Source organism: Meleagris gallopavo, chromosome 10, assembly GCF_905368555.1.
Source record: "Meleagris gallopavo chromosome 10, MGAL_WU_HG_1.1, whole genome shotgun sequence".
NCBI lineage: Eukaryota > Metazoa > Chordata > Aves > Galliformes > Phasianidae > Meleagris > Meleagris gallopavo.
The window spans coordinates 12,536,681-12,553,221 of record NC_139413.1 but is presented as its reverse complement, the minus strand read 5'-3'; the positions used below and the strand labels follow the sequence as shown (position 1 = coordinate 12,553,221).

General features: G+C 35.9%; 1 protein-coding gene across 2 annotated transcripts in view; it reads left to right on the top strand.

Annotated features, from left to right (window-relative positions):
- PTBP2 (polypyrimidine tract binding protein 2) overlaps positions 1-16,541 on the top strand; it is a 46,044-nt gene that overhangs the window by 2,337 nt on the left and 27,166 nt on the right. The window contains exon 3 of one of the 2 annotated variants that reach the window (XM_085231703.1): positions 11,463-11,538. The exons of the other annotated variant lie outside the window; for it this stretch is intronic. Within the exon in view, the coding sequence (XP_085087829.1) occupies positions 11,517-11,538 (22 nt within the window). The 5' untranslated portion in view covers positions 11,463-11,516. The remainder of the gene's footprint in view (positions 1-11,462; positions 11,539-16,541) is intronic. 2 annotated transcript variants of the gene reach the window in all.

Below are 16,541 nucleotides of genomic sequence, written 5' to 3'. Positions count from 1 at the left end.
GCATGGAAGTTTTCTAGTGAATATGGTCTCTCCACTTGCTTAGGGAGTTTATAGCTATGCTACATAGCTGCCTTTTGACCTGAAGCTGGTTTATGTTAACTGTATGTTCTGGACCTGCTTGGGTCCATGTGTGTGTTCAGTATTGCAGATATATCACTCTTGTAGTCATAAGTACAGTTATTAAAGTACTTCTGTGGGAGCTCATTCCATTCAGAAATACAGACTGGTACAATTGTTTCCCCATTACCTGGGAGGACAGTGTCGACTGCCTACAACTGTAGGAGTATATTTGACAGTTAAATTCAAGTCTTTCAGAAATAAACTGCACCATATGAAGAACTTGGTAGCAAAACAATTCATAAAATCACTCTCAGTCATTTCTAATGAAGAAGCAATTTCAGACAGTCTATGTATTATTTGAACATAAAATTCTGATGTTCTTAATTCAGGAGAAGTTGATCCAATATCAGTTCTTAGTATGAGTAACTTAGAATCGTACAAGAATTTGAACATTCCTGAAATACTTCGTGTGTAGAGCAATTTTGGAACCATATTTTCAGGTACTAGCAGGGCAATGAATGAAGGCACATCAAATAACATAACTACTTCTTTTTGCTGAATGTAGAAATTGTAGATGTAATATAAGAAAGGCAAGGAAAGTGTATCAGAAAATGATTAAGTTAAATACAGGGAAATGCAAGCAAGTATATAAAGACGTGATCTTTGTCACATGAAAATGGTATTGTTGATATAAAAGGAAACGATCTGTACATAGGAGCATAGGGAAGAAAATAAAGACAATGGTTTTCTGAAGGAAGCTGTTAATATAAGTGGGATAAGGTGGACTGTCTCCTGGAGCTTCTGTGGCTGTCTCAAGACACCAAGAAGAATGTGACGTGGAATTTCTTACCAATTCATGTTCATGGTTTGTGTAAGCAGTCTAATGTTGGCTCTTGTCATATTTTCTAGAAAGCATCGTGAAACACTTGTGTGTTTCTTTTCTCCGGTAGATGTTCATTGCTGTTAAGAAACCAAATGCTCTAAAGCTGAGGGATGCTTTACCTATTAGTTGGTACAGATGATAGGGAAAATTCATGAGGCTTTAACTTAGCTGTCATCTGTTCTTAGGGGTGTATTGGGAGTGGGTAGAGAGCAGCTCTTGAGTGCCAAGGTCTTGCATCAGCAGATTTAATGCTCTTTTAGTACTGCTTTTAACATGATTGGACAGCCATTAGAAGCAGACAAGGATTTACCTGTACTTGCACATGATCAACTTACCCAAGTTGTTTGTGTGACCTTACACTTTCTTGAGGTTTTTTGTACCTGCTGTATGTATACTGATCAGCTATAGAGCTTATTTCCTTATACTTGGAGAAAAGGACTGTGACACTTCTCTTAGAAAGTACGATTTATCAAAATCATCATCAGTGATACAACTATGGAAATTGTATTAACTATTTTGTGGCAGGCTGCTTTCGTAAGCAGAGAAGCGAGCTTGTTAGCTATGTTTTAAACCCATTTATTAAGACTAGTAGTGGAAGTTAGCAAGTATAGACAGGGAATTGTCTTTGAGTTAAAAAAAAAAAAAGGTTTTCAGCTTTGGGAAGTGTATGTAGGCGAGTATAAATAAAGGGAATAATTGCTTTTAATATTCTCAGTTATATAGTATAACTGAAAATTTCTAATGAGGTTGTAAAATTTAAGTTATTAACGTTCATTTGTGCTATGCACCATGGCTTGATTTAAAGCATTTTTGTTCAACAAACTCTTGAGTGTTGCATTTTTATTTTATTTGTGTGCTGAGTCAGAAGAAATTAATACCAAAAGCTGAGGAAAGCATTCAGCACAAAATGAAGGAGTGGAGAAATGATGAATGTTATCTGAAAGCTTGGTTTATCTGCTGTAAATGTGGTGTTCTGTCTAAAATCAAATGCGTAATGAGAGCATACTTCCCAGCTAATACCTGTCAGAGAAGCAGTCTGCTTATTTTTTGGAAGAATCAGAATATGTCAAAATGCAGATGACTTGTGGCCATAATGTAAAGTAATTCATACTTGGTTTGATATGTAATGTCTTGTTTGGCTGACTTAGAATTCACGGCATGCCTTTGCACGAAGTACACCCCTTACACTACAATTTAGATAGCAATACGAAAATACTGAGTTTTAACTCTGTGTCAAATGTTACTTTGTGAACTCCCACTGTGTATAAAGAGTTGTGTAAAGTTTTTCGAGTAGAACAACAGATTTAAGGGTTCCAGTAGTGACAGTAATACTGTGTCGAACGCTACTTCTTCAGAATTTCTTCAAGAAATGGAAACCTGTACATCTTAAGTTTATGGATTTCTTTGTGCACGTTTTTGAAAATTGTCATGTTGTATAAAATGTTTTTTGACTATACGTTTTAGTTGCTGTGTTCTTATTACGTGTGGTCCATAGTTATTAAAACAAAATGGCGTTCTAAATTTCAGGGAGTTGCAGAGACAAGTTAGCATCTTATGTCTGTAGTTAGTGAGAAATGTCAATTTTGGCATTCTGACATCTGGATCTGACAGCTGTAGTTAGAATTGCTGTCTTGTGTTCTCCTTACAGTTACAACGCTTTGATCTGGCCAAGTAAACTTACTTGGTACTTGGAGTGGTGGAGGCCTTTTGACGCAGTGAATGTAGGAAGTATATAATCTATCTTTTCTCTGGAGAAATAATGAAAATCTTCAGAGATACAGAAGCTATGACGGAAAGAATGTACCTCACAGAGATGCAGGGAATAACTATACAGTGAGCTGCTAGTTGGTATTGATAGTTCTCTTTGTAAGCGTGGGCCACTTTAGCTTAATGTCTCATCTTTCTCCTGATTGGCACGAGTAGCTGTGCAGTGAATGTGGCCTGAACAATTGAGTGACTCATTTGGGGATGTGCATTGCACGTTTCAGGATGGCTACAGTCAATGTGCTTATGACACTCTACCTGATGAGCAGAAAAAGTGGTGGGGGAAAGGTTTTCTTTCTTAATTCTTTCTTCTAATACGTTTACTTGGTACGTAGCATTTGGGAATTTGTAACACTGTAGGGCTGCTTTGGGTTACAGTCTGGCCAAGAGCGGAGCTTCAGCTGCCAAATGTGAACAGCCAGGTTATGTCTAGGAAAAGAAAGTTCATATATTACTGTAAATATAGGTTTGTTTTGAAGATCTGGGAAAAGGATTTTTTGCCAAGAGTGAGAGCATCAACTTTTTTAGAAGGCTTAAGAAAAGAGGAAATTCATTGTGGTTTTAGTTGGTAGTGTTAGGGTTGGGTGGGAGACGGTAGAACATAGCATACTAGTACTTTCTGTTCGCTTTCTGACAAGATCTATCACAAAGGTCCTCTTTTTCCTGATTGCTGAAATTTAACAGTGTGGAGGAAAGGCAGTAGCTAAAACCACCACGAAGTTGAAGGAGAGAAATAAGAGAGCACTGTGTAACAGTGTTTGTAAGTATTCCCTAAGCAGTACTCAAGTTTTTTTTTTTTTTTTTTTTTTAACTCAAATTCAGAGAGATTCTCTTCTCCTAGGAAATTATAGAAAACTGACTAGTTTTTGCTACTAATAATGGAGAGCTTCATTATGGTGGAAACATATTTTGGTCATATTGTGACTTTTTATTTAAGCTGTTTGTAGTATACTTTAAAAAAGGAATCATAGAAATAATAGAAATTTTAACAAGTTAACAAAAGATAAGTTTAGCCTCCCTTTAGGAAAAGAGAAAATGTATTTTAGTAGATTTTTCCCTTCTTTTTTTTCCCTAGATCTACTGTTTCACCTTGATGGTCATCACTCTTAGATAAGAGGAGGGCAATGGGAGCATAGGAAATTGATTCACTTATGCAGACAGATGCCATGTGATGATCTGTTTTATTTTTTTGTAAAATACTACAGTGTTTCTCATACTAATTGGGCTGTTAGTAGGTTAGACCAAGTTTCTGCTAGGGGCAGTGGTATGAAAGTTGTTTGCCTGTGAATTGGAGAAACTGTGTTAGCTGGGATAATGTTTACAATTGAACTTTTATATTCAGCAATATTTTGTTACAGCAGCGCTAGTAAGCAGAAATATTCGGAACATTCTAACAGTGAAGTGGGAATGATGTGTGATTGAAGTTTGTAAGTCTGGAACTGGCATCTGGATTTATTTCTTCAGCAGGAGTATGTAAAGTATGTCCTTGATGGCAAAAGCAACTGAAACAATACAATGAAAGACACCTGCTGTTTATAAAAGATGTTAAAATGGACCCTGATGGAGGTGGCTTTCATATTTGTTCTCAGGAAAGTCTGCTATAATTCCTTCTTTTTAGTTCTGTAACTTTTTTTCTTAAGGTGACAGAATGGTTGGGTACTATGTCAATTAAAAAGAAAAATCTGAAAGTGGAGAGAGAGTAAAAGTATTGAAGATCTATACTGTGAATGCTTACAGAAATTTCCTGTTGTCTGTTGCAAATTGGAAGTCACTTTTCCTTTGTAAGAGAACACCTAGACTTGTGTATTAATTGAGAGTACCGCAGGAAGAGAAATGTTATCATTTGCCCAGTCTGAAGAGCTCGATGAATGTCAACATTAGGATGTCTTCCCAGTTTCTTAGAGCTCTAAGATCTGTTTTCACAGGCAAACAAAGCTGCATTCCAGTTTTTCCTGCCTCTATCACACCTAAGGCACAAAGGTTTGGATAATCATTTCACAAACCTTTCTTGGGAACTTAACCAGGTTGAAGCTGAGCTGACACGCTTATGACTTTCTTTAGTGCTTTGGGGCAAGTCTGACATGGCTGCTTAAGCTCTTGTAGCAGTATAGACTTTGTATGACTTGGGATGGGCAATAGAAACAAACTGCTTAGGGCCAAGGAGAAGGTAGGACTGTTGCTTTTGGTTGTGGTGTTGGTTTAAATGAGGTTGTGGTTTTACAGCCTACTATGGGGACTGATGTTTGATTTCAGGCTTATGTTCTGTGCCTTTTATTAAGCTGCAAATACATACAGCTGTTTTTAGGTTTTCATAGATTCAGTTCTTCCTTGAATACCTAATGTAATTATTGCATTAAAGATTTTACAGTAGCACTGGAACTTTGCATTCATTGTTACAAGTATAGCAGATGGTCAGATAGGAAATACATTTCTCATGGCTCTCTTAGGGTTGTAGAAACTGCTACAGAATAACACTTTACTTCTAGATGCCATCGTGTGTGTTCTAACCGATAAGATAAGAGCATATCCAAACGGTATCTCCTGAGTGAGCTATTCTTGCCTGTTCCAGTTTTCTATCAGTTATGTACATCTGCTTCAGAGTAACTGTTGCTGTGCTGGTGAAAGCAGAATAATAAGTCTGACATGCTGGAATAAATGATCTTTGTACTTCATCCAGGGCGTTTGAAGTGTTGACTGGTCTTGGGCTAGATTTCTGACTGAAGTCTTTCATTACAGTTTCAAAGTTTGAGTTTTTGAAAGCGAAGCTGGGTGGCATGGTTTAAGTGAAGGTTCTTAACACTTCAGCTGCCTGCTTAAGTATGCCCATCTTCCAGATGCTTTGAGAACTTTGGCTCCTTTTTCACATTGTTTTGATTGAGAGTCTGCAGGCTTTTCACAGAAGTGGAGGCTTGTCTCCTTTCGGTTTTAAAGGCTTCACGTTCCCTTGATTGTGCATGCTCAATTTCTGAAAATTCTGTGGTATGTGTTGGGCTTATAGTTGAAAGAAAAAAAAAAAGCAAACTTAGTTTTTTTCCTAGATGCATCCTTACTTTAATATTTGTGGACTCATTATTTCAGTTAATTGTTAGGAGATGTCCCAAGCCAACCATACATTGTTTACAGCATGGAAAAAGATTGAAGTAGGGGGGAAAAAGAATACAGAGGATAAAGTATGGGAACGCAGACATATTTTATCCTGTTACTTCACAGGGAATTTAAGGCCAACGGATGTAATAGGATTCTTAAGCGCTCATGAAGACATACTCCATATATGTAGGGTTCTGATGAAGAGATAATAAGCTTATAATTGAAATTACGTGCTTTACAGAATACCATGAAACAGCAGCAAATTTCTTTTGGGTTTTATGTATTGGCTTGGTTTGGCCTGTCCTGATTGAGTCTTCTGTGATCCTCTATATGTGAGAGGTGTAGCAGTCTATTCATTAGGTAATTTGGTGTATGTGTTTTGATAGCAGTGTGCAAAGGCAGAGAGTAAGGTAGGTCAAGTATTTCCTCTTCACCAGCAGTATTTATGTAGTATATTTATGCAGTGTTGCATTAGAAATGTATCCTATTAAAGAAAAAGACATTCATTACATTCTGTTCATCACGTATAAAATGGAGAAGAAAAAAAAAAGGGCATCATATTTGGGTGTTTAAAGTGTGTTGTCCTGTGCTTTCTAACATCCATGCCCCAAAGTTAATTCAGCTGCTGGATGCTGAAGTAGTTGGCTTGCACATGTGTGTCTTGGAGAGGGATGCTGCTGTCTAGGTTAGAATTCTCATTACAGTCTCCCGTACAGCCAGATTTCTGGCTCTTGCTTTTAAATCGTTCCCAGATGTTGTTAGAAATGAAATATTTTACAGTACTGTTAGAATTCTTTAAATCGTGAGCTGTCTCCTGGCTTGCCAGAGCTGTTGGGATATTCCTGTGCACAGGTTCTCCTTTGCTCCCTCATATGGAGGGGAGGGATGAGGGGCAGGAAATCGTCTTGTCGTTGGGAGAGGTTTGGAACTGCATGTTGTGTATTACAAATCAGAGAATTTGTTGAAGCAGTATTTTTCAATATCCTTTTTGTGTTTTCTAATGGGATGCCAAGAAGTTATTTTAGCTGATGACATCTTAAAATGCAGTTAGTTTATTTGGTTATTCTTTCCAGTATTATCAGTTCAGTGTTTGTGTAGTGTTAGAAGAGGCCTGCATGTTCACACACTTCTGATAAGCCTTTGATAATTCAGAGTTTGTCATGTTATGTGCAGTTGTAACTTCTCACAGGAGCCTTCGTAGCCTTGGATTATTGGAAAAAGAGCTGATAACATTTCTCTTTATAAACAGTTGTCAAAAATACTGTGAAGCTTGAAAGACTAAACCTCTCTGGTGGTTCTCAAGGCAAAATTGAAAAGTTTGGTGTCTTTTTTTGTGGTTTGGTAGCCTTTTTTTAAAGGATGGTGGTAGTGGCTGTAGTAAGGTCTGGGGCATTTTTGAAATACTTAAATCCTGTCTGCAGTGTGAGGAAAATCGTTGGCAAGGACTTGTAAATAGTGTTTTTTTTAATTTGCCTGGGAAGATGGTATGACTGTGACAACTTCCTGAAATGGCATAGGTACTTAATATAACTTGTGATAGCATGAAGTCTCGAGTAATCTGTTGTGGGGGGGTGGAGGGGTTGGAATCTGGAATCCAGCTACGTAAAATTAATTCCAGTAGTGAGGAATTCAGAGTTAACAGTGACTGCTAAAGCAGGGAGCTAGAAGATTGATTTGCTAAGCTAGTTACTTAATGTAATTGTTCATTTGAATTGTGGAAGAGCCGAAGTATATACAACTGTATTTACTGAAAGATTTCCTTAGAAATGAACTGAAATATAGAAATGCTCTCTTCAATTTAAAATATTGAAAGATTTTTATATATGTATATTTAAGTTTCTTTGAAATACATATTCAGAGTCTTGAGTTGACAAGTTATTTTGTCTTTTTCTGAAGACATCAGGTTAGCGTAGTTTCCATTGGTTGGTTAGAACCATAGGTTAACATGCTGTTGCCACACCATGCTGTTAGAAGTACTCAGTGACAGTGGGCAGGGTGTGATAACGTTACACTCCTTGAAAGGGCTTTGATTCTAAAATCTAAAGTTTGCTGACTGTAAGAAGTTAATTTGACAATTCCCCGATTTACTTTGCTACAGTACTTTGGCAAATGTTGAATTCAGTCCATGAATGTCTATGGTCTAGTCAGTGTTTTAGGTTGTACATAAGACCAGCACTGCTTAATGTTTTTCTTGACGTTGGTAGGAATACAGACGTGGCATTGAAAACTTCTGCTCTTGAGGGCTGGCTGTGACCTTTGAAAAGTGTACAATAACAGTTTGTACTTCTTTTGTCCTTTGCAATTTCTTTCCCTTGTGCTAAAATGAATACTCAAGTAGTTTCTATCATGTTGCTATTGTAGGATATTTCCTTTGCAGCCTATGATAGGGAGGGAAGTTGATCTGGTGGCTTCAGTTTGTTTGGCTTATTTATTTTTATTTTTAAACTTAAATTTGGACTTTTTTGTTGATCTGTTTGTGATCTTCTGTCTTGAACTTGCTTGATGCACAGCAGCTTACAAAGATGGGGAAAAGAGCTAAGTGAAAATTGCTCTTGAATCTTCCATTCTTTATTGAATTTGATTCACCACATTCTTCAAAAACATGAGCTTGTTTTCCTTGTTTCTGAAACGCTCGATAGAATTGACCTGAACTTGACGGTTTATTCGCATTAGATGATTTGATGATTGGAAGTGGTGTGCTTGAGAATAAGACTACTGTGTGCACGAGATTCTTGGGAAGTGAGCTGTAATTCTGAAATGCACGTACAAGTGCTACAACTTTTGCCCTTGAAGTAGAGTGCGAGTCCTTTTTGGCCATTTTCTCTCTAAAAGAAAATACACAAAAACTTCTCCAAACCCACAAGTTGAATAAAATCCTACCTTTGCTGAATGGATGTTTTAAAAAATAAAAAATAAAAAAGTTGGCCTCTGTCATAATTTTGTAGGTGCTTATGTCATTATAGCAGTGTCAGTTGGCTTACTTGAAATGCTTATATTAAATTGCTTTGTAAAACAGCTGTCATCTTATGAGACTTTTTTGAAATAAATAGCAATTAACAGCCAGCTAACTGCTTTTGATTTCTGTAATTACTCTGTTTTCAAGTAGATTGTGACTTCTTTTGCTGCATAGCTGTTTTTTAAGTTACATATTTAATGAGGTACAGGGGTTTCTATGCTGCTTAAAAACCAATAAGGAAAAGGGATGATATATATATATCGTAAGATGGTCTGCTCTGCTCGCATTGTAAGGTATATATTTGTTTTACCAAAAGCTTGGCAAGCATGTATGGGAGTTTGCAGAAATTTGCCTCATGCTTGTGGTATCATGGTGAACATTGGTTTATAACAGTAAAATAAATGCTGTCTATGATACGTGCCAGTGTAAGAAACTTGCATATTCTTCTGAAACAAAATTCGTAACTTTTTCAAGTATAATGACAAAATCTTGTAACGGGCTATGTAAATGTTATTGTGAGATGTTGAATGTGTTTCAGAATGAAAAGAGAACTTTTAAAATTGCTCCTAAAGCACAACGGAGTAACCACTCTGACTGTTTAGCTTGGTGCTGATTTTGGATTTTTTTTCTGCTGTGGGTTAAGAAATGTATCAGGCTTCTGTAACATGTTTCTTAGGAGGCAGAAGTTTATGTAGTCATTTTTACATCCTGCTAGTCTGAAGTTGCTCATTTAGGCAACTTCTTGAAGCTGAAGACAGTTGGAATATATTCTAGATTTCAGATTTGTGGAGTTCCTGTAGGGTTTGGGAAGAGCATTCATTCGTCAGTACTGGGGGTGTTTCTGCTCTTGGTGTAGCATCTGTTGTACTGTTGCAAATTAATGACTGGCCTATTAAGGAAAACCAAATCTACCACTGAATTAACTTAATTTGCCTAACACTGAATGGATTCTGTCTCTGCTGCCTCTGCCTATTGAATTGAGCTGTCCAGGCTAGAGATGAGGGCTTTTGAGCAAGGCTGGATGAGTAACTGTGAGCAGAAATAACTGTTGTATTACTGAGTGAGTAGCAGTCCTGGCAATCTTGACCTTCAAAGTACTCTATCTATGTAAATACTAGAGAAATAGGCCATTAGAGAGAAAGAAGGAATGTTTGTGTAGCCATTCGTACTGATTTTTAGTGTATGATACTAACAATATAGAGCAAGATAGGTTGAATGATAGAGTTTCCATAACTTTTCTGACATACGTCTTTGTTATGTCCAGCTACATTTTTACTTAATTCTGTCTGATTGGATATATATCTTTGCACTGAGAACAAGAAGGCCTCTTAGTACTAGCCATTACTTATTTTCAAAGCAAGTCACTTTTTTTTTGGTTAATTGTGAAGAATCTTTTGTCAGCTGTATAAAGGTACTACAGAGCTGATGCTAAAGGTTACATCTTTAATATCTGTGTATGCATACGTAGTACTTAAGTCCTCTGGATGTCAGGTGCCATTTTTTGTGTACATATGCACACAGAACACTGTGTAACAATGCTAAAGGTTTTTGATTTTATGCATCTTGCAGCTATGCAACATAGAAGGACAATATTCTCAGGTTAATTTAGAATTTGGTTTTGAGGTACTTTGCAGGACACTATACCTAGCATGGAGATACTGTTGTAATGCCCATAACTAAATGAGAAGCTTTCACTTTTAAAAAGATGAGGTGCAATTGGTTTCTTTCCTCTTTTGCACTTTAGTAGTGACATGGATTGGTGTTAAGGCTGTTGAGGAAGTACTTTTGAAGTGGGAAAGATCTAATTAAAAATATTTAAAGGTTGTCAGGTTTATTCCTTTTTAATAATTTCTTTTTCTTAAGTGGAAGATAATTTGTGTGTGTGTGTGTGTGTGTGTGTGTGTGTGAAATAAAAACATTGGAGTAGAACAAGAAGAAAAAAAAAAAGAAAAAAAGGGGAAAAGCAGTAGGGGAGAAAGGAGCAAATGCTTCTTCAGCTTTGCCAAGTATTTGTCTTGTAAATAATTTGAGGAAAAGGTTATCTTATAAGTTTTCCATATAAATCCTACTCTGACTGTTTTGCAGCCTACTACTATTCAAAAAGATCATTAACTTGATAATTGTCATATTTTAAAGTTATAGTTGCCACCTGTAGATGCTACCTTTTGCCCTAGGTTTTTAGGACAAATGGATGCCCCCAAATTGAATAGTGATAGTATTCTCAGAAGACAAGTTTTTTTTTTTTTTTCATATAGGAATGTTAGAATTGAGCTGAACTCATCATTTCTATTTGTGTAGATTTCCCTTGTAGTTTAGTCTGGATATAATATTTTAATTTAACATGAAATATTAAAATAACTATCTTATGGAAATAAAGTAAACATTTGATTAAAATGTTATAATTTGAAGTGCTGAACAGAATTATTGTTCAGGACTTCTTATTGTGTCTTAAGGTGGCTGCATTTTGGCGGTGGGTAAAACAATTGTGCTTAAGCTGCTCTCATTGCAAAGTTTGCCTTGTAAATATACTGCTTTGTGTAGACTTCAAGTTGTTGCACTTATTTGAAACGAGAAAGTCTGCCAAATCTGAATAGGTTTGGTTATGCTTGCTTAAGTTCTAAAGGTTTTCCCTGTCAAACTGACATTTTTAATATCATCTTTAAAAATCACAAAATAGAGGAAAAAAATCTCTTACTGTCTCTTTCTTTTTAGAGAGGATCTGACGAACTTCTTTCAGGCAGTGTACTCAATAGCCCGAACTCTAACATGAGCAGCATGGTAGTTACTGGTAAGTGATGCCCTTTCAAAGGAGAAATCTATCATTTATTCTTGGATTCATTTCCTGTTTACAAGGGGAGAACGCTGAAACGAGAATCCATTGTGCTATAGAGGGATAAACTGTTGGCATGCATTAGACTGTAGTGACTTTACATATAGTCAAAATCCTCAGGAATCTGAGAAAGGTAATCCCATCAAACAAAGAGCAACTTTCAGATGTCTGTACAGTACCCCAGTGGTGGATGACAGAATGAAAAACTACACTTGTCTTATACTGCTGCCTTCAAAGTAAGGAATCAGAACTACCAGTTAAAGGTAAACAGATAACAACTCACTATGACTTCTCTTTTTTCACATGTAGCTTCTGTGAGCCTGGGCATTACAGGAAGAATGCTGCCCTGTAAAATGGATTCAAGAAAAGAGAATTTGGTCTGGTCTCATTTAGGCTGCAAAAGCAGTGAACTTCACTTTGCTTCTTTAGTCTGAGATGGCAGTGTTACTAAAATCTCAATGTTTGTTCTTTAACCAATATGGTGTTACTAGATAGAAAGGCTTTTAAGGAATTAGCACATAATAAAATGCCTTTCGTTGCAGTGTATGGTCCTGACATTTGAACTTTCTTTGAGTTCCTTGTGAGAGCTCACCTCACAGTCTTGCTTTTTCTCTCTGAGAACACGTAACTTTTTTTTCCTCTTCTCAGAAATATGGAGGAATTAGTTCATGGTATCAGTGTTCCGTGGTCTTTCCAAATGGTTGCTTGGTTCACAGCTTCAATGTGCAAAAAAAAATAAAAATAAAAATAATAATAATAAAAATAATAATAATTAAAAAAAAAAAAAAATATATATATATATATATATATATCCCATCTATATTTACTTGTTGAGCAGTGCAGTATTAGTACCAGATTTACTACTCTATTAAAAAGAAAGTAAACAAAGATTAGGATTCCGGATACAGTTTCATGATATATTTAATATGCTGTGATGGCAGATGTTGCCAGAGTCGATGTTCTCTTCCTGCATTCCTAGTACAAACAAGAAAAAAACATGCAACTACTTGTGTTTCTGCCCTGCCCAGTGCTGGAGTGTTCATACTCTTGTGAGATAAGCTAATGCAGCACTAAAGTGTACTGCTAAGAAGAGCTGCTTTCCATTGGAGCTGCTTAGAGACTGGTAATATGACTGTGCAATTTCTAGATTGTGTACAGTGTAGAAAAAATGAGTGGGTGTCAGAAGAGAAATATAATGTATTTGTGGTCATTTTAGAGCCCCTGGAACACTTATTTATCTCCTCTGCTTTTTGTGCTTACTTCTATTTCTGAAACAGGTACATCTTCTCATTTCTATTTTCTTGATGTCCTCAGCAGTCCAAGATAATACTGCTTCAGCAATTTGCTTTTCTTAAATGAGAAACCACAATTAAAGGGAGTTTGAGTTGTGAAGGGGGTGCATTTGGGTTTGAGCATTGAGTATGGGGGTGGAATGTCAGTATTTACAGGACAGGCTAGTTTTTCCTGAACATTCTTAAAATTTTTCATATATTTGTAGAGAAACTTGAAAAATCAGGAAAGCTAAATGGAAGTTCACTTATCAAAAGGAAAAAAAAAAAAAAAAGCTAAAAGGGTAAAAAAGGAACTATATGTTTGGGCTTTCAGAAGAAAATTTAGAGAAGCTTTTCTAAGAAGCCTTAAAACTTGAAGTCTGAGTTTGTCTCATCTGAGAGTTCTTTGGAAAAAATGGCTTTGATTTCATAATGTGGATGGAGGAGTTTGTGTTTAATGAACTCAAATTCTCCTACCCTCCACCTTGGTTTTGTTCCTCTCCCTTTTTTTTTTTTTTTTTTTAAATTTTATTTTTTATTCTTAGCACCAAAGAGACAGTTTCCAAACAAACTGATTCTCTGTTTTATACAAGCAAGACCTCTTGATAGGTTTCTAGGCATCCAGAACCATAAATGGTTTCAAAAAAAAAATCTCATTATCAGCTGGCAGTGGTGTGAGATAAGTTCCTGTAGTATCTGTTGTTTTTAACAAATTTTAATACTAACTAAGTATAAAGGAGTATTCTGGGAAAGTACCCGGGGGAAAAAACAACAACAAGAAGAAACAAAAAAACCCCACAATCACAAATGCAGTGTTTTAATTCAAGTCATTCCTACAGAAGTGTGTGGGGGAAGGAGTCTTGGTTTGTGGAAGTTTTCTTGGTTTGTTTTCATGCAGTTTCTTGAGACTGCGTCCAAGCTTCTCTTCTGCCTGCCTTTGTTAAATAGCATACAAAATCTGTAGAGCAGGTTAAATCAGCATTTCAGTATTATTCCTATATGCATATGTTCTTGTATCTGTCTTGTTTATCAGGAACCTGGAAGGTACATTTTCCAGTTTTGCACAGGTTTCTTTTACAATTTCAGATTATAGATGCAGAAATGATTGGGTCTGAAATGGAAACTGGTATGTTAATTTTTTGTACCTGTCTCCTGAAGCCAGATGAGTTGAAACATTCTTTATGTCCAAACTAATGCCTTCCTTTTGCTTCAGCGCTGTTGTGTTTTTTTTCTGTAGATGAATTTAAAACTTCAGTGAAAAGGATTTATCAGCTGTAGCTGAGCCATTGTAGCTTTCCAGGGCCGATTCAGAGAACCTGGAGTCACTGCTTAAGCTCTTGGCAAAGGAGGCATTTCATAGAAACTGACCTACTCTGTAACTCTTTAATGCCTTCTTGAAGTTTGGTGTCATTTTATGAGACCTGTCCATTGGTTTTTTTTTTTTTTCCAATACATAGAAACCTAGTCATTCATCTTTTCAACGTAAGATTCATGATATTTTCTGAACAGAGACTATGCTTTGAGCCTTGTTGGTAGAAGTGTACAATCCAGAAAGCAATTGTGACCAGCACTGCTCTAACAGGCCCAAATTTAGAAGAACTTGCAAATTGTTTCCTTGTTTCTTTTGAAATCCATTCTGGAAAAATATATCAAACTTCTTATAGAACAATTTGCCTCAGACCTGCTGCTGTTAAGCAATGTTTTTAAAAACTCATTTTTTTAAAGAAGACCTATTCATGGAAGTTGGCACTTACTGTCTGATTGAACTATCTTTAATGGCTCTGTGTTTAGAGGTAAGGATAAATGTAAGTTTCTTAAAAATGGTTGTCTTACTCTTTTATCATAGTAATAGTCCCACAAGAATTTTATTAATATTCAACTCTCTTTCAGATAGAGTACTGTAGTTTAATGCTCTTAAGTGTATTCTTGTGCTAATTCTCCCTTAAAGGCATGAAAGGTGTGTACCTTCTTTCTCCTTTGCAGACTCTTGTGTATGAATTCTTCTTCTCTTTTATTTAAAAAAAAAAAAAAAAGCCTTACAAAATTGTTATTTAGGCATTTGTTTTGCATTTGAATAATTGTTGTATAAACATCTATTTGATAATTTGAACCACTGATAAATTGATAAATGGTATGAAATTAAGGAAAGCTGACGCATATTAGACCAAAGAAATTGCTGAAAATATGAGTTGTGATCCTTGAACAATTTCTGAACAGCTTGGTCATCGTTACTCATCTTCAAGACTGTATAGATGAAGAGAAGTTGGGAGTATGTTATATTATGATTTACTGCAAGTTACTAACTTAAGTACTTTGTATATCTCCAGTAAAAGAACTGCCTCGAAAGGAAGACAAACTTGGATAATTGAGCATGACTTAGTGTGATTTTCTTACTGTTTACTTCTGACCCCTTGCGTCTGCAGTTGATGACTGTTCTTACTGATAAGGAACTTCATTTAAACATGTCTGTTGTAAAGTATACAAGATTTTTTTTTTTTTATTACAGAAGAACTTTATGAGCAGCATGAAAGGACATCATTCTGTAATCATCTGAGGGTAGAATCTCATCGTAGATTATTGCTACGAAAAAACTTGGGTTCTTGTTCCTTGGATTCTAGGTCAACAAATATCTGTTTTTTGTGTTTGTTTTTTTAAAGTTATATTTGACTACACATTTTATCATCAGCTGACAAAGATATGTTGAATTTGCAGAATCACAGACCTTGCACTATTAGTATTTCCTTTCAGCTTTTTTGAAAATGCTGTTCAAGTCCATTCTTACTTTGTATCATAATCATGCTCATCTCTCATATCCTAGAAGAGCATAAATAACCTTCTTGTCAGAACTGTGAAGTTGTTTCTTCATGAACACAGCAGCCAGTGACTTGAAGGACAGTTTGATAGCAGGATTCTGAGAAACAAGAGCTGAGCCCTAGATATGAGGAATATCTTCTTGACACCAGACTCTATTCTTCAACTTCTAAGAGAATCAAGTCCCTTTTTCTGAAGAACTACAAAGGTTATTTCCCTTATGAGGGGTTACTTTTATGCCAAACTTCTTGTGTGACTTCTTTCTTTCAGGTGAAGGACTACTCAATGGAAGTTCTAGGAACAGCTAGTATGAAGGTGCTCATGCCATGAACTGTATTTCTGAAATCCACAAAAGAAAAAAATTTTAAAGGGATATAGATAAAAAGTGAAAGTTGAAGAAAGTTTTATGAAAGTTACCAAAGACAAAAGATTGACGAAAAAAGTGTGTTTTTATACTATAGCTACTGTCACTTTTATTATTTGTTTGTATGTTTTAACTTGATTAGTAAAAGCATTTCAAAAATTGTTTTGCAACAGAGCTCACCAAGCTCCTCTAAGTTTAAATGACAGTATTAATCTTCATCTCATTTTTTACTTCGTTAGTAGGGAAGGTTAGCAGCGACTTTTATAGGTAATTCATTGTATTAACAGAAAACTTAGTGCTAAGGCATGCAAGATACTAATGTTCTCAGTGCCCTGCTTAACTTTGAGAACATCTATGTTAATACTGTTTTTGATAGCGCATTAAGTGAAGTTGGTTTTTAGTTAACACTAACCTGAGCACAAGTAATTTACTTCTGAATTTTCAAATTTATTATAATTCACAAAATCACTTATGATTAGAAATACCACTGAAATCGTCTAGTCCAACCATCAACC